General features: G+C 42.0%; 1 protein-coding gene and 1 long non-coding RNA gene across 3 annotated transcripts in view; one reads left to right on the forward strand and one right to left on the reverse strand.

Annotated features, from left to right (window-relative positions):
- LOC148131833 (uncharacterized) overlaps positions 1 to 23,695 on the forward strand; it is a 501,829-nt gene that overhangs the window by 442,384 nt on the left and 35,750 nt on the right. The window lies entirely within an intron of this gene.
- Positions 1,208 to 16,725, reverse strand: LOC113427507 (uncharacterized). 2 transcript variants are annotated; one of them, XM_087953419.1, is made up of 5 exons: positions 16,071 to 16,725; positions 15,713 to 15,827; positions 15,534 to 15,601; positions 13,377 to 13,506; positions 1,208 to 4,161 (listed from the first exon to the last, which is right to left on the reverse strand). In XM_087953419.1, the coding sequence occupies exons 1-5, from the start codon at positions 16,386 to 16,388 to the stop codon at positions 1,937 to 1,939; spliced, it is 2,856 nt and encodes a 951-aa protein (XP_087809545.1). In that variant the 5' UTR covers positions 16,389 to 16,725; the 3' UTR covers positions 1,208 to 1,936. The 2 variants fall into 2 exon arrangements, with proteins under 2 accessions (XP_087809545.1, XP_087809546.1); XM_087953420.1 differs by lacking the exons at positions 13,377 to 13,506; positions 15,534 to 15,601; positions 15,713 to 15,827; positions 16,071 to 16,725 and adding an exon at positions 12,911 to 13,366 and having other exon boundaries at positions 1,677 to 4,161.

Genomic DNA, 23,695 nt, shown 5'->3' on the forward strand with positions numbered 1-23,695 from the left:
AAAATTTGACAGACGGGCCGGGTCAGCACAAGATTTTTTGGGAATTGCCCCCTCCACCCTTCCCCCCCCCTCTTCTCCTCCTTCCCCTCCCCTCGGAGGCCCCCTGAGTCAGGAGTTGCTACCGCTGGCGCGGCTCCAGTCCTGTGTTGCCTCAGGAAGGGAAAGGCAAAAAGGAAGAGCCGCGGCGGTGCTTTGCAATGGCAGCAGCGGCACCGGAGGCTCAGGCTCAGCGGCTCCTGGTTTTGCCTTTTCCTTCCCAAGGCAACGCGGGACTGGAGCCGCGCGGAGCTGCGCCGGCGGTAGCAACTCCTGACAGCCCCAGCCGGACACCTGAGTGGAGCCCGGGCGGAACTGCCTGTTGCTGCTGCCGGAGCACTGCCGGGTCGCCTCCTCCAAGCAGCCCGCCCGCCCGCCGGGCTTCCCCTCCGCCGCGCGGCTCGGGGCCAGGCACGAGCGCCCACGAGTTAAAAGGAAGCCGAAAGTTGCTGGGAAGTTGCTCGGGTTTCCAGGGCTTCCAGGCTTAAACTTTGCACAGGCAAAGTTTGCAGGCGGGAGCGTCTTCCCGCCAAGGAGCGGGAAGGGTTCCGCCCGGCGGGCAGATGGGCGGGCTGCTTGGAGGAGGCGACCGGGAGGTGCTCCGGGTTTCCCCTCCGTCGCGCGGCTCGGGGCCAGGCGAGGCGCCATGAGGAAAAAGGAAGCCGCAAGTTGCTGGGAAGTTGCTCGGGTGCTGGGAGCAGGCTTTTAAAGTGCCGCCCGAGCAGGACCGCCGAGCCGGGAAACGGGGCACCAAGGCAGGGCAAGGCTCCACCAGCAGCGGCCTAGCTTTAGGTGTCTCCAAGCAGCTCACTCCAAGCAGCCCGCCCGCCTGCCGGGAGGAACCCTTCCCGCTCCTCGGCCGGAAGACGCTCCCGCCTGCAAACTTTGCCTGTGCAAAGTTTAAGCCTGGAAGCCCCGGGAAAAAAGGGAGGGGTTGGTAGGGACTCACCTTCAGAGAGGTCGCACTCGAAGGTGATTTCGAACTCCCAGCCGAGGCCTTTGCAAAGTTCTTCTTTTCTTTCCTACCCCGAGAGCACTCTGCACTGTTTTGCAGCTTTGGGGGCCACGCGGCACAGGGCAATACGCCTTGCCCAGCGATTTTTTTTCAAGGGCGGGCCGGATTGGACAGACCAAAGGGCCGGATGTGGCCCGCGGGCCGTAGTTTGCCCACCCCTGCCTTAAGGCGACAGCTCCCAATTCTAACTTAACTATCTCAATTCCCATTACTATATGCTGTCTGGACAGCACAGTAAGCCTACTGCTCAGAGCAAAGGTCTTTCCATACTCCATGCATTTATATGGTTTCTCTCCTGAATGGATCATGTTATGGGAAATAAGATGACTTCTTCGAGCAAAGGTCTTTCCGCTGCATGTATTTATATAGTTTCTCTCCTCTGTGGATCATTTTGTGGTTTCCAAGTCCACCACTCTGAGCAAAGGTCTTTCCACAATCCATGCATTTATATGGTTTCTCTCATGGGGAGCCTTATATGTGAAATTAGATTACTATATGTTCTGAACCTGTTACCACATTCTCTGCATTTGTATAGCTTCTCCCCAGTATGAATCCTTTCATGGGAAGTAAGTTGCCCATTTGTTCTAAAACATTTTCCACATTGCAAACATTTATAAGGCTTCTCCTTTGTGTGAATCACTTTGTAAAATGTAAGGAAATTATTTTCAAGAGAAAGCAATAATGTTCCATTGTAATTTTGTCCATTGTATCTTCTTATACCATCTTCTCCTTTATTTTGGGTTAAATAGTGTTCATTTACATGTAATTTAGATTTGATTAGATTCATACTTTTCACAATATATTTTTTCCTTATTTTCTCTTGTTGGGCAAGAAAGTCTTGCATCGGAGCATCAATGGAAGATGAGCTTTCCAGATTCCAATTATTTAATTGGTTTCTCTCGTGGTTTTCAAATTCTCTCCAGTGTGGGTCCTTCTATGGGAAGTAAGAATGTGGCTCTTAGTAAAAGTCTTTCCACACTCCATGCATTTATATGGTTTTTCCCCTGTGTGGATCACCTTATGGGAAATAAGATTACCTTTTTGAGCGAAGGTCTTTCCACACTCCATGCATTTATACGGCTTCTCCCCAGTGTGGATCATTTTGTGCGTAGTAAGTCCATTACTATGAGCAAAGGTCTTTCCACACTCCATGCATTTAAATGGCTTTTCCCCAGTGTGGATCATTTTGTGCGTAGTAAGTCCATTACTATGAGCAAAGGTCTTTCCACACTCCATGCATTTATATGGCTTTTCCCCAGTGTGGATCCTTTTGTGGTTTCTGAGGTCACTGCTCTGAACAAAGGCCTTTCCACACTCCATGCATTTATATGGCTTCTCCCCTGTGTGGATCATTTTGTGCATAGTAAGTCCATTACTATGAGCAAAGGTCTTTCCACACTCCATGCATTTAAATGGCTTTTCCCCAGTATGGATCCTTTTGTGGATTCTGAGGTCACTGCTCTGAGCAAAGGCCTTTCCACACTCCATGCATTTATACGGCCTCTCCCCTGTGTGGAACATTTTGTGGATAGTAAGTCCACCACGCTGAGCAAAGGTCTTTCCACACTCCATGCATTTAAATGGCTTCTCCCCAGTGTGAGTCCTTCTATGGGCAGTAAGACTGTTGCTCCAAGCAAATGTCTTTCCACACTCCATGCATTTAAATGGCTTTTCCCCTGTGTGGATCATTTTGTGGATAGTAAGTCCATTACTATGAGCAAAGGTCTTTCCACACTCCATGCATTTATACGGCCTCTCCCCTGTGTGGATCATTTTGTGGATAGTAAGTCCATTACTATGAGCAAAGGACTTTCCACACTCCATGCATTTATATGGCCTCTCCCCTGTGTGGATCACCTTATGGGAAATAAGATTACCTTTTTGAGCGAAGGTCTTTCCACACTCCATGCATTTATACGGCTTCTCCCCTGTGTGGATCTTCTTATGGGAAAAAAGATTACTTCTGTGAGCAAAGGTCTTTCCACACTCCATACATTTATATGGTTTTTCCCCAGTGTGGGTCCTTCTATGGGCAGTAAGATTGTTGCTCTGAGTAAAGGTCTTTCCACACTCCATGCATTTATATGGCCTCTCCCCTGTGTGGATCACCTTATGGGAAATAAGATTAACTTTGCGAGTGAAGGTCTTTCCACACTCCATGCATTTATATGGCTTCTCCCCTGTGTGGATCACCTTATGGGAAATAAGACATTGTCTCCAAGCAAAGGTCTTTCCACACTCCATACATTTATACGGCCTCTCCCCTGTGTGGATCTTCTTATGGGAAATAAGATTACCTTTTAGAGCAAAGGTCTTTCCACACTCCATACATTTAAAAGGCTTTTCCCCAGTGTGGATCCTTTTGTGGATTCTGAGGTCACTGCTCTGAGTAAAAGCCTTTCCACACTCCATGCATTTATACAGCCTCTCCCCTGTGTGTATCTTCTTATGGGAAATAAGATTAACTTTTTGAGCGAAGGTCTTTCCACACTCCATACATTTAAAAGGCCTTTCCCCAATGTGGATCCTTTTATGGATTCTGAGGTCACTGCTCTGAACAAAGGCCTTTCCACACTCCATGCATTTATACGGCCTCTCCCCTGTGTGGAACATTTTGTGGATACTAAGTCCACCACGCTTAGCAAAGGTCTTTCCACACTCCATGCATTTAAATGGCTTTTCTCCAGTGTGAGTCCTTCTATGGGCAGTAAGATTGTTGCTCTGAGTAAAGGTCTTTCCACACTCCATGCATTTATATGGCTTTTCTCCTGAGTGGATCCTTTTATGGAAAATAAGATTACTATATCTTCTGAACCTTCTTATAGCATCTTCTCCTTTGTTTTGGGTTAAATAGTGTTCGTTTACATGTAATTTAGCTTTAATTAGCTTCACACATTTTCCAATATATTTTTTCCTTATTTTCTCTTGTTGGGCATTAAAGTCTTGCATCGGAGCATCAGTGGAAGATGAGCTTTTTTTATTCCAATTATTTGACTGGTTTCTCTCATGGCTTTCTAATTCCATTTGAATTCCAAATTTCTCTGCTCCATCAGTAGCATTGATCCCTTGGGACAGTTCACAGGAATTTTGATTGTCCTGCCCATTATTACCTTCAAAGGAAAAGAGAAATGAAAATGATTAACAATGTTAGTGGAAAATTATCAAACTGTAGAAATTTTCTTTTGAACTTTTCTGAAATTCCATTATGTTGTATTTTGCATCCCTACAGTGCTGTGATATAGACATGATGATTTCTATATTCATGAGTCATGAAACTTTGAAAATATCTAGAAAATATCTCTTTCTATACAATTATTTATATATATACAAATCTCACTCAAAGTCAGTTTTGTGTTAAGGAATAATCAGGAGTAATCAGGAGAAACATCCAAGGAGGAATTAGGAGAAAACTTAAGATTTATTGGGGTGGGTTAAGGCTATTTCACTGTCCCAAAGCCTCATCGGCTTTCAAGCGCTCTTCTCAATTCACAGGGAATAGTCCCTAAACTACTTTAGTGTGTGATCACACAAGATCAGTAGTGCAAGATCTCATGTTACTGATCTCTCACTATAGTACTTTAGGACTATGTTCTCTACGAACTGAGGACTGCATGAGATCTGGGCAAAAGTGTTTTAAACCAAAGACCCCTGACCTCTGTTTGCAAAGCCTTTTGACCTGGATCTCATACAGGCCTCAGTTAGCAGAGAACAGATGCCTAAAGTATATAGTGTGAGATTTTGCAGGATCAGTAGCACGAGATTTCACACTAGTGATCTCGCATGATCTCTCACTATTTTAGGCCTCTGGTTTCTGCAAATGCATCAAGGCAGGCAAAGGAACTAATGGCTTACTACATCTTCCTTAAGTTTAGTCTCAGGGTGGGAGGAGGGAGGGTGAATTTTGCAGTGCCTCTACTGTCATTCATAACTGAATGACAGCCATAGTACTACAAAATTCATAATTTGGGGGCTGGGTCTTAAGTAGTTGGGGGGGATAGATCCTAACTCGGGGATTACTTATACCCTAGGATGCTCTGAGTCACACTGCATGAGGCCTTCATTTTTGAATTGGTTTGGGAGAATGCTCTTCCTTGGCCTGAGCATGAAAGTTCTGTACTCACACAATTTTTGGAGGTTTCAGAGTAAGAATAATGGATAGGATAGGACAGGACCGAACAGGATAAGATAGGGATAGAAGAATAGGACTAGGACTAGGACTAGAATAGATTAGAATAGACTAGAATAAACAAGAATTCTTTATTGGCCAAGTGTTATTAGACACAAAAGGAACTTCAGTACATAAGCTCTTAGTGTACATAATAGCAATAAGTGATAAATCATGTTCGTCATAAAAATACATCATAAATCATAAGATACAACACTTAGTGATAGTCATAGGACACTAAATAAGCAATCAACATAAACCATGCAAGGAAACTAAATAAAACAATATAAATCGCAAAGATACAAGTAACAAAGTTATAAGGAGAAAAAGAGATAGCTAATAAGAAAGATGAGAAGAAAAATAGTAATACAGTCTTACTAAATAGTTTAACAGTGTTGTGGGAATTAGTTGTTTAATAGAGTGATAGCATCGGGGGGAAACTGTCTTTGTGTCTAGTTGTTCTGGTGTGCAGTGCTCTATAGCGTCCCATTGACAGTAGAAGTTAAAACAATGTATGTCCAAGATGTGAGGGGTCTGTTGATATTTTCACAGACCTCTTTCTGGTTTGTGTAGTATACAGGTCCTCAATGGAAAGCAGGTTGGTAGCAATTGTTTTTTTTTCTGCAGTTCTAATTGTCCATTGAAGTCTGTGTCTCTCTTGTTGTAAAGCCAAACCAGACAGTTATAGAGGCGCAGATGACAGACTCAATAATTCCTCTGTAGAACTGCATCAGTAGCTCCCTGGGCAGTCTTTCTGAGTTGGCGCAGAAAGAACATCGTTTGTTGTGCTTTTTTGATGATGTTTTTGATCTTAGGTGTCCATATTAAGTCTTAAGATATTATAGAACCTAGAAACTTGAAGGTTTTATCTATCATAGAAGTATCTATATTGATACTGTATGGTCTCGTATTGTAAGAGGCGGTAGTATAGGAGGATTTTTCCTAAAATCTACCATTATTTCTATAGTTTTGAGTGTGTTTAGTTCAAGTTCTGGTCGCACGACAAAGCTAGTTGTTCAACCTCCCATTTGTATGCAGATTAGTCATTATCTCAAATGAGACCAATCACTGTTGTATCATCTGCAAACTTCAGTACTTTAACAGAGGGATATTTTGAGATGTAGTCCTTGGTGTAGAGAGAAGTAAAGAGAGCACACAGCCCTGCTGTGCAAAGTGTACAGGTATCTGATGTGATTTTGCCTAGCTTCACTTGCTGCTGCCTGCCTGTTAGAAAGCTTATGATCCACTTACAAGTATGGTCAGGCACAGCTAGCTGATTTAGTTTAGTTAGAAGAATGAACCAAGGTTTGTTGTTACTGTATATTCGCAGGTTTCTGGTCAGCACACATATGATGTTACAGTATCTGTGAGTTCATCCAAATCTGCAAAGGTATCTTCGAAAACATTCCAATCAGTGCAGTCAAGGCAAGCCTGTAGCTTTAGCTTTGCTAAACCCAACTTATTAGCGAATGAATGTACATTAGTCAGAAAGAGTGAAGGAAGGAGTTTTTATTCCACTTTTTCTTAGTTATTCAAAATCCTTCTCGCTTACCCTTTCTACGCATCCATCGGCTCCTCCTTTTGTTTTTGTTTATCCATTGTTCATAGAAAGTTGCTTCTTCCTGTATTAGAATCTCTTCTGCATTTGTAAAGAGGATTGGGGGTGTACAGGGGTGGGATTCAACTGGTGTAATAATCGGTCCGGTGAGCACTGAGCATGCATGCACAGTGTTTAAAAATCACCTTCTCCTACAAGCAATCACCTTCTCCTGCTGACGCGCAGCAATCAGCTGTGCCGCGCAAAGCAGCTGAGGTTGAAAAAGCAGGGAATAAAGGACATCCTAGAGCCCGGGCGGCCGGGTGGGCCGAACAGAAGAACAGAAGATCGTCGCAGCGAGCCAGTTTGGTCTCAGCTGATCTTCGGAGGTAACGGTTCAGTAGAACCAGGCCAAACTGGTAGAATCCCACTTCTGGAGGTACAGAAAACCTGCCCATTAGCATTTCGCAGATGTTGCAGATTTAAGACTTGGTGAAATGCTTAACTTAAGGAGTTAAGACGCCATCTTGAGGAGTTAATGGCAACAATGACAACACATTCATCTCACATGACCTCCAGAGCAGCAGATTTAACAGATTTAACAAATAATCAGAGTTGGAAGGGACCTTGTAGGTCATCTAGTCCAACCCCCCGCCCAAGTGGGAGACTCTACACCATTTCTGACAAATGGCAGTCCAATCTCTTCTTGAAAATCTCAAGTGATGGCGCTCCCACAACTTCCAAGGGCAACTTCTGTTCCATTGGTTGATTGTTCTCACTGTCAGAAAGTTTCTCCTTATTTCCAGGTTAAATCTCTCCTTGTTCAGTTTCCATCCATTATTCCTTGTCTGGCCTACAGGCGTTTTAGAAAATAGCTTGACCCCTTCCTCCCTGTGGCAGCCCCTCAAATATTGGGAGACCGCTATCATGTCTACCCTTCTCTTCACTAGACTAGCCAAGCCCAGTTCCTGCAACCGTTCGTTGTATGTTTTAGCCTCCAGTCCCCTAATCATCCTGGTTGCTCTTCTCTGTACTTTTTCTAGAGTCTCAACATCTTTTTTATAGTGTGGTGACCAAAACTGGATGCAGTACTCTAGGTGTGGTTTTATTAAGGCTTTATAGAGTGGTATTAGTACTTCCCTTGATCTTGATTGTGTCCCTCTGTTAATAGTTACCAATTGGTGGGCCGCGAGAAAATTTTGGTGGGCCGCAGAGAAATGTCACCCCCAGAGAATGCCCAAAGCAATTAATCCAGGCTGCGCAGAAACACAACGCTGCACCAATCACATGGCCCGTGGGAACCCTCTCTACCCACTCACTTCTTACCTGGCAAACTTGCCTCTTAAGTTGCTATTTTTCCTTTTTTTTCTGACCATCAGCTGTTCTGCTGTGCTGGGAGATTTAGATTAGCTAGAAAGCAGGAAATGGTTGGATTTCTTGCTTTCTAGCTAGTCTTTAGATCTTCGGCTCTACTTTTAAGCACAGTCGAACCTCCTTTAGGACTGAAGTTTCTATTATTCAGTGCAGACTCACAGCAAGCAAATTTTATGTGACAGACTGAGCTAGCCGATGGCAGATAGATAGATTTCTGAATGAATCTGTGATTCTGTGAGCAACTCAATCTGCCTGCCTGCTTTACCTGATTTTGGGTAAAAGTTGCTCTTTTTTTATAAAAAATTCAATATTTATATAAATATTTATAATATTTACATACAAGCCATGTCCAGCCAGTTACATGACCAATAAGCCACACCCACAAATTAGACCACGGCCACAGAACCGGTTAGTGGTCCCTGGAATTTAAAATTATGAGTTTAGTGGTCCCTGAGGTCCAAAAGGTTGACGACCCCTGCTCCAGAGCACACATAAAAGCACACCGCATTCTTTTCAGCCTCCACAAATAAGTTCAAATAGAAATTGAAAAATACAGATAAGAAATGGCACAGAAAGCATTTAAGCGAAGAGACATTGACTCTTTGCTTCCTTGTAGTGCGAGAAGGCCAGATCCTTTCCTTCTCCCTCCAAGGAGACAATATCTGATTACCGTATATACTCGAGTATAAGTCGACCCGAATATAAGCCGAGGCCCCTAATTTTACCACAAAAAACTGGGAAAACTTATTGACTCGAGTATAAGCCTAGGGTGGAAAATGCAGCAGCTATTGGTAAATTTCAAAAATAAAAATAGAACCAATAAAATTACATTAATTGAGGCATCAGTAGGTTAAATGTTTTTGAATATTTATTTCAAAGAAAAACAGTAAACTAGCTCTGTAAGTGGAAAAGAGAGTCAACAAAACCAATATGGTATCAACAATAACTTTAAAAGTACAAAAACCTTAGCTCAATCAGCAACCAAGCTAAAACACAAGAGTTAAAATCCTTCAAAACTGGATTCCTCATCATCATCTGTATGTCCAAACAGAGCTTCAACTTTATCCGGTGTGAGGCTATCAGCATAGACATTGTCGTCATCATTTAGTTCGCAGTCATCACCATCACTGCTGTCGTTCTCATACAAAGCGCTGTCTTCACTGCCATCCATAGCATTACTAATCCCACATTTCTTGAAGGCACGTTGCACCATGTCCTCTGGAATCTCTTCCCATGCATCACGAACCCACTTTGCTATTAATTCTATGTCGGGCTTCATCAGTTTTCCAACTTTTGTCAATCGGACTTGACTAGATGACATCCATTCATGCCACATTTTTCGCACACGGTCTTTGAAAGTTTTGTTTAAACACACATCTAGGGGGTGCAATACAGATGTAAGCCCATCTGGAATAACGGCCAAAGTAACTTGAGAAGACTTTGCCAATTTTTTTATGTCATCAGATGTGTGGGCTCTGAACATATCCCAAACTAGCAATGATGGTTTTTTCTTTAAGGCTGTTCCTGGACGTCCGTTCCAAATTTCTTCCAGCCATTTTTTTGTTCCGTCATCATCCATCCAGCCTTTAATATGTGCACACACTGTAATTCGTGGTAGGAATTTGACCTTTTCAGGCAAGGTCTTTCTTTTAAAAATAATGACAGGCCGCAGCTTAGTTCCATTAGCCAAACATGACAGAACGACTGTGAAATGGTTTTTTTCATTTCCTGTGGTTCTGAGTAAAATATTTTTTTCTCCCAAACTTGCCACAGTTCTGTTGCTAGGAAGATCAAAGGTCATAGGTGTTTCATCCATATTCCCAATATCTCCCAGGTCAAAGTTATGGATCCTTCTTTGTTTTATGATGAATGAATGGAATGACATCACTTTCTCATCAAGGTCTTTTGGCAACTTCTGTGAAATCTTTGTTCTTTGCCGCAAACATAAGGCATGTCTATTCATAAAGCGGGTACACCATCCTGCTGACACAACAAAATTTTTAATGCCTGGTGCTTTTAATTTGTCATCTTTAGCCATTTGAAGGGCACGTAAGCGAATTCCCATACATGTCACGCAGTAACCATTTTGACGACACTCCATAACCCATTTATGCAATTCAGTCTCTAGAGCTTCATATGAAGGCTTTAAACCACGTCGAGCTTTTTTTGCCTTTGGAATCTTTTCCAAGTCAGCTTTCATTTTCCGCCACTCCCTCACTTGTTTTTCGTCAACACAAAATTCCCTACTTGCAATACTGTTATTGCTCTCTTCTGCTCTTGACACAACCTTAAGTTTGAAACCAGCTTCGTATGACCTGCGTTTTTGTTTTGGTCCAGGATTAGACGTATTGGGATCCATTTCTAACAGGATAAAAAAAAAAGACTTTGAAAACTTTTGAACAGTACGCATGCACTAGGCTGTGCTGCGTTGAAAGCCTGCTACAGTACCGGTACTTCTTCTATTTGCTCTCTGTTTGCAAGCCGTCTGGCTCTTTCCACACCTCCGCATCCCTGGAAACCTCTCCCCCCCCCGCCCCATGCCACCCCCATCTTCTTCCCTTCTCCTGCCTTCCCCTGCCTCGCAAGGTAGGTAGCCAAGCCGCTATTCAGCTTGTCTGGCCAGCCAGCCAGCCCGCCCGCCTGCCGCAAGGATGATTTGCCACTGTGGGAATTGGCTACCTCTCCAGCTCGACTCCCTCCCAACAATTTGGCCATGCATTTTATTTTATTTTTTTTCTTTCTTTCTTTTTTTGCATGCCTTGAGAAACACAACTTCCTTCTCCCACCCACCCAAAAGAAGAAGATTGTGACTCTGAAAGATTCTCTCATATTATTTGTGGACAAAAGTGGATATTCATTCAGGCTAGAGTGCTTTAAAATGTAAATGAGGTTAGTTTCACACACACTCATGCACATCGTTTCGCTTTCCATAAACTATTTTTTTAGTGCATGACAGATGAAGTGCGCGACAGATGAAAATCCTCTTAGGAAACTTTAGATCTTAACTGGCATTACATTTAAAATCAAACATGTTCACATCCTTAACATCTCAATTTTTTTCCATGGCAAAGTGTTTCTCAAATAATAATCCATAGAAAATTCTCACCCACCTGCATTGACCAAATAAATACTAATATTTTGAACATGGAGAGAGCTGTATACCTATCTGCCATTTAGCTGCCCAAAATGAGAAGCCAGCCTGGGAGAGGGGAAGGAAACTCATACCACAAACATGAGATTCTACCCAATGACTCTTGCTAAAGTGCATGATAATTGCTAAAGTGCATGATAATCCTTTTTGTAATAGCATGTTAACTAAAGAAGAAATGAATTTGAGGGATGGTGCTCGTGGCAAACTTGCTCTGCTTGGATTTTGGCTCAGAAGTCCTGAGAAACAATCACATTTCAATGGGCTTTAGTATCTGGGATATTAGACTTCCAGTATTCCAATATATTGGAGAAGAATAAAGGGTCTGAGATACTTTTCTCTCTGCTGATAATGGTACTTTTCATCAATCAGGTGGTGGGCTATGAAGCAGGAAACAGACCAAGTGTACAGAGTGAGAAAAAAAGTTTCACCTAGATGTCATGATCCAAATCAGAAAATAAACCAGGATAAGGCTCAATCCAGGTTTTAGTTAAGAACTAAAAGTTGCAAACTTCACATTTCAACTTTTTAATTTTCTTCAGGTTTTAGCAGCCCCAGTGATAATGGTAACAGCACTGAAGTAATAGTAGACTTCTATGAAATATAACTAAAAAGGCATGTTGCTTTCATTAGTGTCAAGTTGGCATGAATTAACATGGCATAAATACTCAATTGCAAGTTAACTTCATTCACTCTTGGCATTAAAAAATGCCACGGGGAGGGAATTATTATCTAATTAAAACTTTCACTAGGACAGTTGAGAATAAGTTTGATGTTCACAATTTCCTCTTTGAAAGAGACCAGTAAATAGGGAACAAGAAGATGAAGAAAAAGAAGTGTGTTTTTTCACACTTTTCACACTGCAGTGAACAAAAATGGCATCATAGGAACAGGCTTATTCTTAGTCCAAAGGTTTGTTTCTGATTTCTTCCCTGATTTAAGGGAAATTTGAGAAACGATCTCACTATCATGAAAGGTTTAATTGATTCACTAACCCAAAAGAAGAAGATGATGATGACAGTGGGAGGCAGGAGTCACTCTCTCCCTTGCAAGCCCCCCAGCGCCCGGGGCTGGCGAAAAAAGCAAGAGCTGTTCTTATGATCTCTCTCTCTCTCTCTCCCCGGAATAGTCAAGCCCTTTCCAGCATGCGCGATCCACCGCCGCCGCTTTGCACCTTGCAAATGCAAAAACCACGGAGGGCTCCGTGATTTTGTTTTTACAAAGAGCAGGGCGAGCAAAGAAGAGCAGCCATCCAGCAACCTGCTACCGGTAGTCCAAATTAACAGCGCTGCTTATTGAGTTGGAGGTGGGGGGGAGGTAGGAATTAGGGGGAGAGGGGACGCCTTGGAAACCATGCAAGAACTTTTCTGCTTCCGATTACCCCCATGCTTACAAGTTGCAAAGGAAACACGGAAGCAGGGAAGCGGCTGCCCAGCTCCGGAGCTCCACACCATATTTTTTTCCAGAGGGGAATCTGTCACTCAAGTATAAGCTGAGGGGGGGGGGGGTTTCAGCACAAAAAATGTGCTGAAAAACTCGGTTTATACTCGACTATATACGGTAGTTATTTTTTAAATAAAGAAATAACTTTTATCTCTCTTCTTCAACTCTCTGATTGGGGACTAAAAAACTTACCCAGAGAGACCACATTCCTATGGTTTTCAAGCATGACTTCCAAATGCAGTTGCTTCTTCCGGTATTACAGTAGAATCTCTTCTGCATTTGTAAAGGGGGATGGGTGGGTGTAGTCACAGAAAGCCTGCCCATTAGCATTGAGGAGTTAATGCGCCATATTTAGGAGTTAATGAGAACAATGACAGCACAATCCTCTCGTATGATCTCCAGAGGACACATAAAAGCACACCTCATTCTTTTCAGCCTCCACACATAAGTTCAAATAAAAATTGAAAAATACAGATAAGAAATGGCACATCTAAGCGAAGAGACATTAATTCTTTCCTTCCTTGGAGTATGAGAAGGCCAGATCCTATATCCTTCTCCCTCCCAGATGATCTGTGATTAGTGAATTTTTTTTAAATGAAAAACCGTCAGGGTAATCTGTCTTCTTGAACTCTCTGATTGGGGACTAAAAAACTCTTACCCAGAGAGAACACGTTCCTATAGTTTTCAAGCATGACATCCAAATGCAGCGCTTTCTGGTCAGAATCCAACTGACACCATTCATCCTCAGAGAAATGCACAGCCACCTCCTCGAAGGACACAAGACTCTCCTGAACACGGAAAAAAGAACACAACAGGAGGATTCAGAAGTTCTGTTTATCTTCAACAATGATTTAGATAAGAGGATAGAAGAGGAACTCATGAAATTTGCAGACAAGTCCTAATTGATAGGAATACCAACAATCCAGAAAATAGGCTCGAGGTATAGAAGGATCGACACATTGGGCACCATCTAACAAAATGAAATTCAGCAGTGAGAAATGTAAGGTTCTACATTTAGGAAAGAAAAACCAAATGCACAGGCATAGAACAGGTGGGTGCAACAGGGATTTTGGAGTCCTAGTGGACAATCACTTAAACATGAGCCTGCAGTGTGTTACAGTGGCCAAAAATAGCAACAAAATCATAGCATGCATTAAAAAGGGATAGAATTAAGATCACATGAAGTTTTAGTACCACTTTGTAATGCCTTTGTAAGACCACACTAGCAATCTTGCATCCAGTTTTGGTTGCCACTGTGTTAAAAAGATCTTGAGCCTCTAGAAAGAGTGCAGAGGAGAGCAACACAAATTATTAGTGGACTGGAGGCTAAAACTTATGAAGAACAGTTGCTGGAATTGGGCACGCCTAGCTTAATGAACAGAAGGACTAGGGGGGTGACATGATAGCAGTGTTCTATGAAGCAATGGATGGAAACTATTCAAGGAGAGAAGCAACCTAAAACTAAAGAGAAATATCCTGAGAGTGGAAGCAATTAATCAGTGGAATGACTTGCCTCCAGAAATTGTGGGTGCTCCAACACTGGAGGTGTTTCAGAAAAAAAATGGACAGCCATTTATCTGAAATGATATAGGGCTTCCTGTCTGAGCAGGGGGTTGGACTAGAAGACCTCCAAGATCCCTACCAACTGTCATTCTGTTCCATTGATCCCAAATTCCCAAAGCCAAGATATGCACAATTAAATGTCTGTGCATCACATAAATCCTAATTTTAGGTGAGAAAATGGTCAAATCTGAAAATTTCTTTGAAGTAATATTTGGGGCAAGTTTTATCAAGTTGATTCTGCAAAACCTTTAGTGCCGTTCAGTAAAGTAATCCCACTTCTGGATCAGCTGATCTCGCACTCTGTCTATCATCTATTGATCTCATGGTCTCAGCCATTGGCTGAATAGGAGAAAACAAAGAGGAGAAAATTCCCTGCGAAGGTCGTTTCTCAGCCTTTGCAAAGCGGGAATGTTTGATCTCCTAATTCAGGCACAAATGAGAAGATTGGAAATTATTTTGTATCCCAAAGTACCTTGATTACATGCTCTACGTGGCCACTCTTTTTGGACTTTAATAGTCTGCTTTCTTTTTTTTAATTTGCTTATTTTTTGAACTACAGGTTATAAACAAGGCTTTTTAAAAATGGTAATGTGGCAATGTGAACATATAGTTACTTTTCATTAGCCTTGCAAAATTCCAAATCAAAGAATTACAAGAAGAATGGGTGTCATGCAGTTACTGCCACTGTGATATGTTTATTCATACTTCTTGAAGAACTTTTAAAAAATTACTTCTTGTAAACTCAGTTTTATATTTTTATTTAATTTATTGGAATTTGTCAAACAAAAATGAAAATAAGAGAATAAAAATACAATTACAGGGATGATAGGCACGTCAGTATACTTATGCACGTCCCCTATACTGACCACTTAACTATGAAGTGAGGCCCATGGAAGTCAATTTGTGACTGAAACTCTGAAAATTTGTAGCTGAGACAACTGAATCAGGTAGGGCATTCCAGACAGTTTGGGCAGGGGGGTGTACCTAAGGTAGCAGAACAAGTTAAACAGTGGTCTTTGAAAACATTTCCTAAATAGAATCTGAGGGCAGAAATGACAAACCATCATGTCCCAGTAATATTCTACACAGGAAGCTATGCTGATTGAGACCAACTTGAACCTACTATTGTGCTTTCTATGTTACTCAGGAACACCAAAATAATCCAGTCCAAACAAGGGGAGAAAATAGAAGGAGGGAGCACTCTGCACACCCACTTTATTTCATGAAGGAATACAAATTTTCCCTTTCTTACTTGATTTGGAGGTTCAACCAGTCTTTGAGCTTCATCAGAAAAACCAGAAAACTTCATTCTTTGTTTCTCTATAAGGAATAATTTCAAAATGCATAATTAACAAAATAGAAGGGGGTATTTATAGAAGAGGAGAGATAGTGAAGGTAAGACAGATGGGTAATCAGAGGATCTTCGGTTACCTCCTGAGGTGTCCCGACTTTGGTCTTCCCAAGGGATCCTCCTGAAAAATAGCTCCTGAGGGGGATTTGATGAATTCTTCTTTCCCTCAGTATCTCTCATCTCCACAGTGCAGCACTTCAAATCAGAGAAAGAAAAAAAGAAGCAGAATTAATGTACGTCAAACAAAATAAAGTGGATTCTTATATTTGGAACACAGCCTGAAAGCCCCCAAAATCCATCAGTGAGGTTGAGTGAGAAAACAATGGAACAATGTCCTACAAGAATTTGTGGATGATCTTCACATGTAAATGCCAGAGAATATTGGGAAGTATTCAAACACATTCTCTATTCCCTTTTGAGCTCCCTAAAGTGCCTCACCTCCAACTCAACCTGCTCCTTCTGTTCCTCCGCCTGGCTCAGGAGGAAGCCTTCCGCCAGGGCCACCGCCTGGGAACTGGTCTCTGCTCCACATTCCCGCACCCAACTCTCCATCTCTGGGGGTAGAAGGAACAGGAGCTGCTCCAGAACAACCAGGTCCAGCATCTGGGCTTTGGTGTGCTTTTCTGGACTCAGCCATTGCCTACAAACGTTGTGGAGTTGGCTGCAAAGTCCTCGGGGACCTTCAGCTTCCTGGTATCGGAGGCTCCTGAAGTTCCAGGCTTGAATTTTTGAGAACCTGGTGCTTTCCTCCATCATGCACTCGATCCAGGATTGAACTCAGAAGAGGGTTGTGCATGTATCTCTCTCCCTTCTCAGCCTCTCTTTGCATGGGAAGACCACTCCCCACCACCCCGGATTCCTCCCCTGCAAGTCTCTCCTGCAGCCTTTTCACCGCCGTCGGAGCTCCAAGGGTTAAGGAGAGCAAATGCTAATGTTATAGAGAGGCAAGGCTCAGGGATGTCCCTCCCTCCTCAGCCTCCTCTGGAAAGCCAGCCAAAACCTTCGCCCTCCAGTGGCCAAAAGGGGAAGCGCCTTTTCTGTACTTATATCCAAGGTCGCCCCCTGGTGCAATCTGAATCATTTGAATTGGAATAGAGCTGGAAGGGTAGAAAGGGAGCTTTTTCAATGTGGAAAAGGAAGAAGAAGGCTGTCCTATCCCCTCATTTTCTTGCTTTTTAACATTAAAGCTCATCTCAGCTGGCTGTGAGAGAAGGTAGAAGCCAAAAGAGAGATCTTGAAAGCTTAAAGGCCTTGAAGGTGGGGTTTCAGCTGACAGTTGCTGAGCCTGAGGCAAAAGGCAGCCAGGGCCTACAGATGGTGATTTGAGGGCATTTTCTTCAAAATATCTCTTGTGTAAAAAGTCTTTTGCTTGATATGCTGGTGCCTCTGTTGTAAAGGAAGCCAATATACAAAGAAAGATGCACACATTAACTCTCTGGAAAAATACCACTGAAAATTAGAAATCAGATGTAGGGTGACTGTTTTGGGGGATCCTTCCTTCCTTCCTTCCTTCCTTCCTCCCTCCCTCCCTCCCTTCCTTCTTTCTGTAGGAAGTTAGCACCCAACCCTCTCTTAGAAGAATGAAATATCCTAGGAACTATTAAAAAGGCAGAATATTTCCCCTAAAAAGAGTAGAAACTCAGAAGCAGAAACTCACTTCAGAAGCAGAAACTCACCCCCATCTTTGTTAATGGGTGGGCCATTAAGGCCTGGCCCAGAATATTTTCCATAATAAAGATCTCCAGGTAGCGCTATAGGAATTGCCTAAAGCCCTTTCATTACATCATCATCCAGCAAGGCTCAACCAAGCCTGGAACTCAGGTGAAGTCATGTGGTGCAGACAAAGCCTACAAAGTTAGCTAAAGGCCCCCACCCCTGGGAGTCTGGCAGCCAATGGGATACATTTCTTACACCAGAACAGAAAACACTAATGTGGGGCCCAACAGAGGGTATACAACTAAGGGTCTCTCAGCATCTCAGTCCTTCTCTTTCCCTTCACCTTGAAGCATGTTATCATTCTCCTTTAGAGCTCCAAGCCATGTGGTCCTGTCCACCATTAAACCATCTTTCCAAACAGCCTCCATGTTTCCAGTGTCTTTTTCCCCACTTGGAACTGAACCCAGAAGGATAATTCTTCCAACACTTACTTACTTACTTACTTACTTACTTACTTACTTACTTACTTACTTACCAAAGGTATTTTGTATCAAAAGACAACTGGAATTACTTAGTTTCTTCTTTGAAAAGGTTTCACTTCTCATCCAAGAAACTTCTTCAGTTCTAACTGACTGGTGGAGAATGGAAGTATTTACGTTCTTTGCAGTCATCATCTGATTGTTAGCTCTCTGAGTAGCCTTTTGGATAATGCACCTTTAGGACAACGATGACCTGAATGAGTGAGAATCTCCATAGATCCATCCATTCATCCTTCCTTATTTTTCTTCTCAAATTTATACCTTACCTTCCTTCTGACCTGCAGCCATTGTGCACAGCATCCTGTTCTCAATATATCTAACAAGAGACACGAATACAAATGCACAATATAGTTCACCTTCATTGAACACTTTAATACTAAAACTTATGTTAGTTCATTTACAATACTTACTTTCCCCTCATACACACAGGGACACACAACCTGGACTGGTATAAGGACTGAGTAGGGGGTTGGGCTAGAAGTCCCTTGGCCTCCTTTGAGTGTCTTGTACATTGTATCTTTCATACATTTTCATTTGTGCTCTCAAATACATTGTTAGGTTTCCAAGTGGTGAAATCCATTTAAAACGAAAAGAACAAATGCCATCTTCCAAAACAAATTCTTTTTTTAAGCAAAGCATCAAATTGGCAAAGTCCATGGTAATTCTGGATCTGACACAACCCAGAATTACCCCACAATATTAGAAGTTAGAAACAACCCCCAAAGTCACATTCTCCAATAGAAGTAATTCAACATTGCTTGATGACATAAATCCCCATCTCAAGGGGCTTCAGCATGGTCAGCTGTGTTCCCACAGGAAGAAGAATCTCCTAGCCTAAACAACTCTCTCTATCTCCACTCCTCCCCACTTAGGAATGTGTCAAGCCCGAAACCCTTCCCCCATGACTGCCAAAGAGAAAGTAAGAAAAAGAATATATACTAAGCCTAACCAAAATGGCACATATGTCAATTTCGAGCTTGACATACATGATACAAGCAACACAATATAGACATTTGAGTCAAAAACTAAAATCAATACACAGGGAGCCAAAGTAGGGTCTACAGACTCAGAGAAAGTTCTTCAAGATGAAGTATGGATGAAAAAAAAAATTCCATCGGAAATGCTAATCAGGCACAGATGCCAGCTAAAAGCAAAAAAAAAGGGGGGGGGGCGCGGGAAGCAGAGGGGGGAAAAAACTTTCTGTCACAAAGTACAACAGTGCCATAGTACAATATCCAAGGCTCTCTTGTCAAAATCCAAACAAATTTCTGTAGAACTATTTTTCAAGGTCACTCTTTTCTTTTCAACTCCAGACTCCAGCCACAGAGAGTTTACCAGAAGAGCACCTGCAATAACATTCTTCCATGCTCATCCCACTATCTTTTTTTTTTTTTTTTTTTTTTTTTTTTTTTTTTTTTTTTTTTTTTTTTTTTTTTTTTTTTTTTTTTTTTTTTTTTTTTTTTTTTTTTTTTTTTTTTTTTTTTTTTTTTTTTTTTTTTTTTTTTTTTTTTTTTTTTTTTTTTTTTTTTTTTTTTTTTTTTTTTTTTTTAAAAGGGATTTTTTTTTTTTTAAAAAAAAAACAAAAGGACAAAAAAAGATACAAACGCAAGGTTAAACGCACCAGACAGGCTGCAGAAAATACGACTTCAGCAATAGAGTGGTCAATGTCTGGAATACTCTACCCGACTCTGTAGTTTCTTCCCCAAACCCCAAAAACTTTAACCTTAGACTGTCTACTATTGACCTCACCCCTTTCCTAAGAGGTCTGTAGGGGCGTGCATAAGCGCACCAACGTGCCTACCGTCCCTGTCCTATTGTTTCTCTTATTCTTTTATTTTTCTTATATGTACCCATTTCATGTATTCACAACTATGTATACACTTATACTTATTATCTTGTAAACAATTGGCAAATCAAATAAATAAATAAATAAATAAATAAATAAATAAATAAATAAAATCCTTGAAATAAAGTTCCAAGTTCCTTTATTCTCAAAAATGAAAAACACAGTAAAAAGAAACAATGTATTCAAGCCTCTGGGTGGCAGTGTTACTCTATATAAATATACAGTAAATATATACGGTATACTGCAGTCAAAAAGAGGGCCGTGAAAATATTTACAGACCCCTCACATCCCGGACATAAGCTGTTTCAACTCCTTCCCTCAAATTGACGCTATAGAGCATTGCACACCAGAACAACTAGACATAAGGATAGTTTTTTCCTGAAAGCCATCACTCTGCTAAACAAATAATTCCCTCAACATTGTTCATCTACTGCAAAGTCTGCACTTCTATTACTATTACCTTCTCATCACTTCTTATCACCCATCCCCTCCCACTTGTGATTGTAGGACTGTAACTTTGTCACTTGTATCCTTACGACTTATATTGACTGTTTCCTAGTATGATTTGTTTGCTGATTGTACCCTATGACTATCATTAAGTGCTGTACCTTATGATTCTTGATTCTTAACGAATGTATCTTTTCTTATGTATACTGAGTATTTACACCAAGACAAATTCCTTGTGTGTCCAATCATACTTGGCCAATAAAGAATTCTATTCTATTCCATTCCATTCCGTTCCATTCCATTCTATTCTATTCCTATGTATATGTATATGTATATGCATATATAATTGTTGTGATTCCGGCATCTGCTACAGGTTTTTTGAATGACAGCTCCAGTGAGGAGGACTTATATGAATCAGCAAGTTCTAACGATGAGGAGGAGATGAATGCATTTGATTTGCAAGATCGGCTTGAACCTTCAAACTCCTCCACCCTTCAATTAGGTGGTCAGCCGGAAACGGGTGATAATGAGGAACCAATGATATCTTCAGGTGAAGAAGATGATAATTTGGATGATTGCTGGGTAGATGTCAGGACAAGACGTCTCCTGACAAGGAGGAACCAACGAGGATACAGTAGGAGAGCAGACCAGCAATTAGACTAATTAGTTACTCTATAAAGGGAGAGATATGACTTTGCACTTTGTCCGGAACAAAGTGTCTATTTGCAAGGAGAACTGAAGAGCACAGTTTGGAGGATTTTGATCTGAAATATTTTGTTGGGATTTGGATTTAATTCGTTGGAACTTCTACTTATTGGAATTATTTTGTGAAGGATTTTGATCTGAAGAATCTTGTTGAGTCTTGGATTTAGTTCGTTGGAACTTTTACTTATTGGAGCTATCTGTGAAAATTCCTGTTTGCTGCCTTTCTTTACAAGGACTGTTGCTTTCAGCCTTATCTGTTTACTTTAAAAGGTGGGACATAACATTTTCCTGTTTGCTGCCTTTCGTTACAAGGACTGCTGCTTTCAGCCTTAACTGTTTATTTTAGAAGGTGGGACATAACATTTTTGTTCCGGACCCAACAGACCATCTTTGCAACGATGGATTCAACTCAAATGCAACAATTGGTGGAGCAGCAACAGATGCAAATAAATCAATTACTTCAGAGCAATGTATCCCTTCAAAATCAGGTAACACAATTATTATCGTTCGTTGCCAATTCTCAAACTGTTTCAGCTGCAGCTGGAGTTCCCCCTGCACCCCCTGTGAGAAAAATTCGATAGCTATGCCAGATAAATTTTCTGGGCAAGCGGACATGTTTTCAACATTTTTGGGTCAGTGCCAATTGTATTTTTCTGTGAGGCGGAGGATTTTCCAACCGATCGAGTTAAAATTGGCTTTATTATTAGTTTGTTAACCGGGCAGGCTGCCAAATGGGCTACTCCCTTATTAGTACAAGATAGTCCATTACTGGACGATTTCCAGGGGTTTATTCAACAGATGAACGTTATGTTTGAGAATCCAATTAAATCTCAAATTGTGGACAGAAAATTGAGGGATATTATTCAAGGTAAACACTCATTGCAAGAATACGTTGCAGAATTTCGCTTGTTGTGTATGGACTCCACCTGGAATGAACCAGCTCACATGGCAGCATTCCAAGAGGGTTTGTCCGACATTATCAAGGATGAACTAATTCATGCAGAGCGTGCTTCAACTTTGGACACATTGATTACTCAATGCTTACGTGTTGAAGCTCGCCTACAACATCGTGGGTGTAAACGGACCGTTGCAGAGCCACCTGTGTTTCCTCGTTCACGCACCCCGTCTATGAGGGTTTTCCAATCCAGAATTCCAGCAGAGGAGCCGATGGAGATAGGCGCACTCCGCCCTCGTTTAACAGTTCAGGAACGATCGAGAAGATTTCAGGAAGGTTTGTGCCTTTATTGCGGGGGTTCGGGACATTTTGCTAATTCCTGCACTCGGAAGGGGACTCGTGGACCTGTATCAAAACCCATTGCTGGTCCGTCGGGAAGCGGGGTAGGCCCGACCTCAGGGAACCCTAGGTCGGGCACAGTATTCACTTTCATCTCAAATTGCTGAAGTTAATTCTGGCCCTCCTCGACATTTACTTTTGGACACTCGCATATTCTTGCAATCTCGGAAGGAGGGAATCCCTGCCGTGGCACTGGTGGATTCAGGGGCTACGACTAGCTTTATGGATTATGATTTTGTAAAACATTTCAAAGTTCCTTTAGTGCCTGTGAATCCCCCATGCAGGTGGAAACCGTAGATGGGCGCGAACTCAAGTCGGGACCTATTCGCTTTGCCACCCAACCACTGCGTATGCGTATTGGGGATCATGAGGAGGCGATAAGTTTTTATATCACCGAACCTCCATCTTCCTTTGGTGCTCGGAGTATCCTGGCTGCGTCTACACGATCCGGCTTGGTGGCTTGGGCAGAGCAGCTGTTTCTTTACCAAGCCTGCAATGTGGGACCACCTGAGACATGTCTGCGCAGGCTACCATATTATCGCTTCTGCTGCCTCGATTCCTTCAGAGCTGTCGGATTTCCCGATGTTTTCAGTGAACAGGAGGCAGATCAATTACCACCACATCGTGTTCTGAGTGACTGGTCCCGTGGATTTGGATACCGGGACGCCTCCATTGCCAAAGGAGGTTGTATTCTTTGTCTGAGCCAAACTAGTTGCACTTCAGAATTTTGAATAAAATAATCTAGCTCGAGGTTATTCGAGCCTTCGTCATCCCCTCTTTCAGCACTTCTCTCTTGTCAAGAAAGCTCGGAGAACTTTCGTCTTTGTTGTGACTATAGACGCTTAAATGCTATCACTGTGAGAAATAGCTATCCTTTACCGCTCATCTCCCGAATTGTTGGAGGCGGTTACGGGAAAGCTACAATTTTCACGAAACCTGATTTACGGTTGAGCTTACAATTTGGTTGGATCGTAAGGGAGACGAGTGGAAGGCGGCTTTTGGCACTACCGTTATGGTCATTTCGGAGTACACCGTTATGCCATTTGGTTTGACCAACGCTCCTGCTGTATTTCAACATTTAATGAGCGATATCTTTGAGACATGTTGGATAAGTTTGTTGTCATATATTTGGACGACATTTTGATTTATTCAAAATCTAAAGAGCAACATCTTCAGCAGGTGCGTCAAGTGCTTCAGCGTCTTCGGGAACATAAACTTTATGCTAAATTAGAAAAATGTTTCTTTTTTCAGTCGTCTATCGAATTCTTGGGACACATTATTTCTCCTGTGGGCATTGCTATGGACCCCAAAAGGTTGAGGCATTGTGTAGTTGGGAAGCTCCTCGTCGGGTTAAAGATGTGCAACGACTTTTAGGATTTGCCAACTATTATCGGACTTTCATTCCAGGTTTTGCGAAGATAATGGATCCCATAACCCAGCTTCTTTGTAAGAAGGTTCCATTTGTGTGGGGCCTCCACAACAACAGGCTTTTGACACTTTGAAAAAGCATTTATAACTGAACCCATATTGAAGCATCCTGATCCGGATCGCCCATTTGTGGTCGAGACAGATGTTT

This window comes from Notechis scutatus, chromosome 2, assembly GCF_049901735.1.
Source record: "Notechis scutatus isolate UNSWTSFEM ecotype Mainland chromosome 2, rNotScu1.2, whole genome shotgun sequence".
Lineage (NCBI taxonomy): Eukaryota > Metazoa > Chordata > Lepidosauria > Squamata > Elapidae > Notechis > Notechis scutatus.

Bases quoted from the DNA above. Each gene is read 5' to 3' on its own strand.
- LOC113427507 (XM_087953419.1), bottom strand. From the start codon at position 16,388: ATGATGGAGGAAAGCACCAGGTTCTCAAAAATTCAAGCCTGGAACTTC. The intron at 15,828-16,070 runs GTGAGGCACTTT...TCTGATTTGAAG, and splicing joins AGGAGCAGGTTGAGTTGGAG to TGCTGCACTGTGGAGATGAG. The intron at 13,507-15,533 runs GTAAGAAAGGGA...TTCCGTGTTCAG, and splicing joins TGGTTGAACCTCCAAATCAA to GAGAGTCTTGTGTCCTTCGA.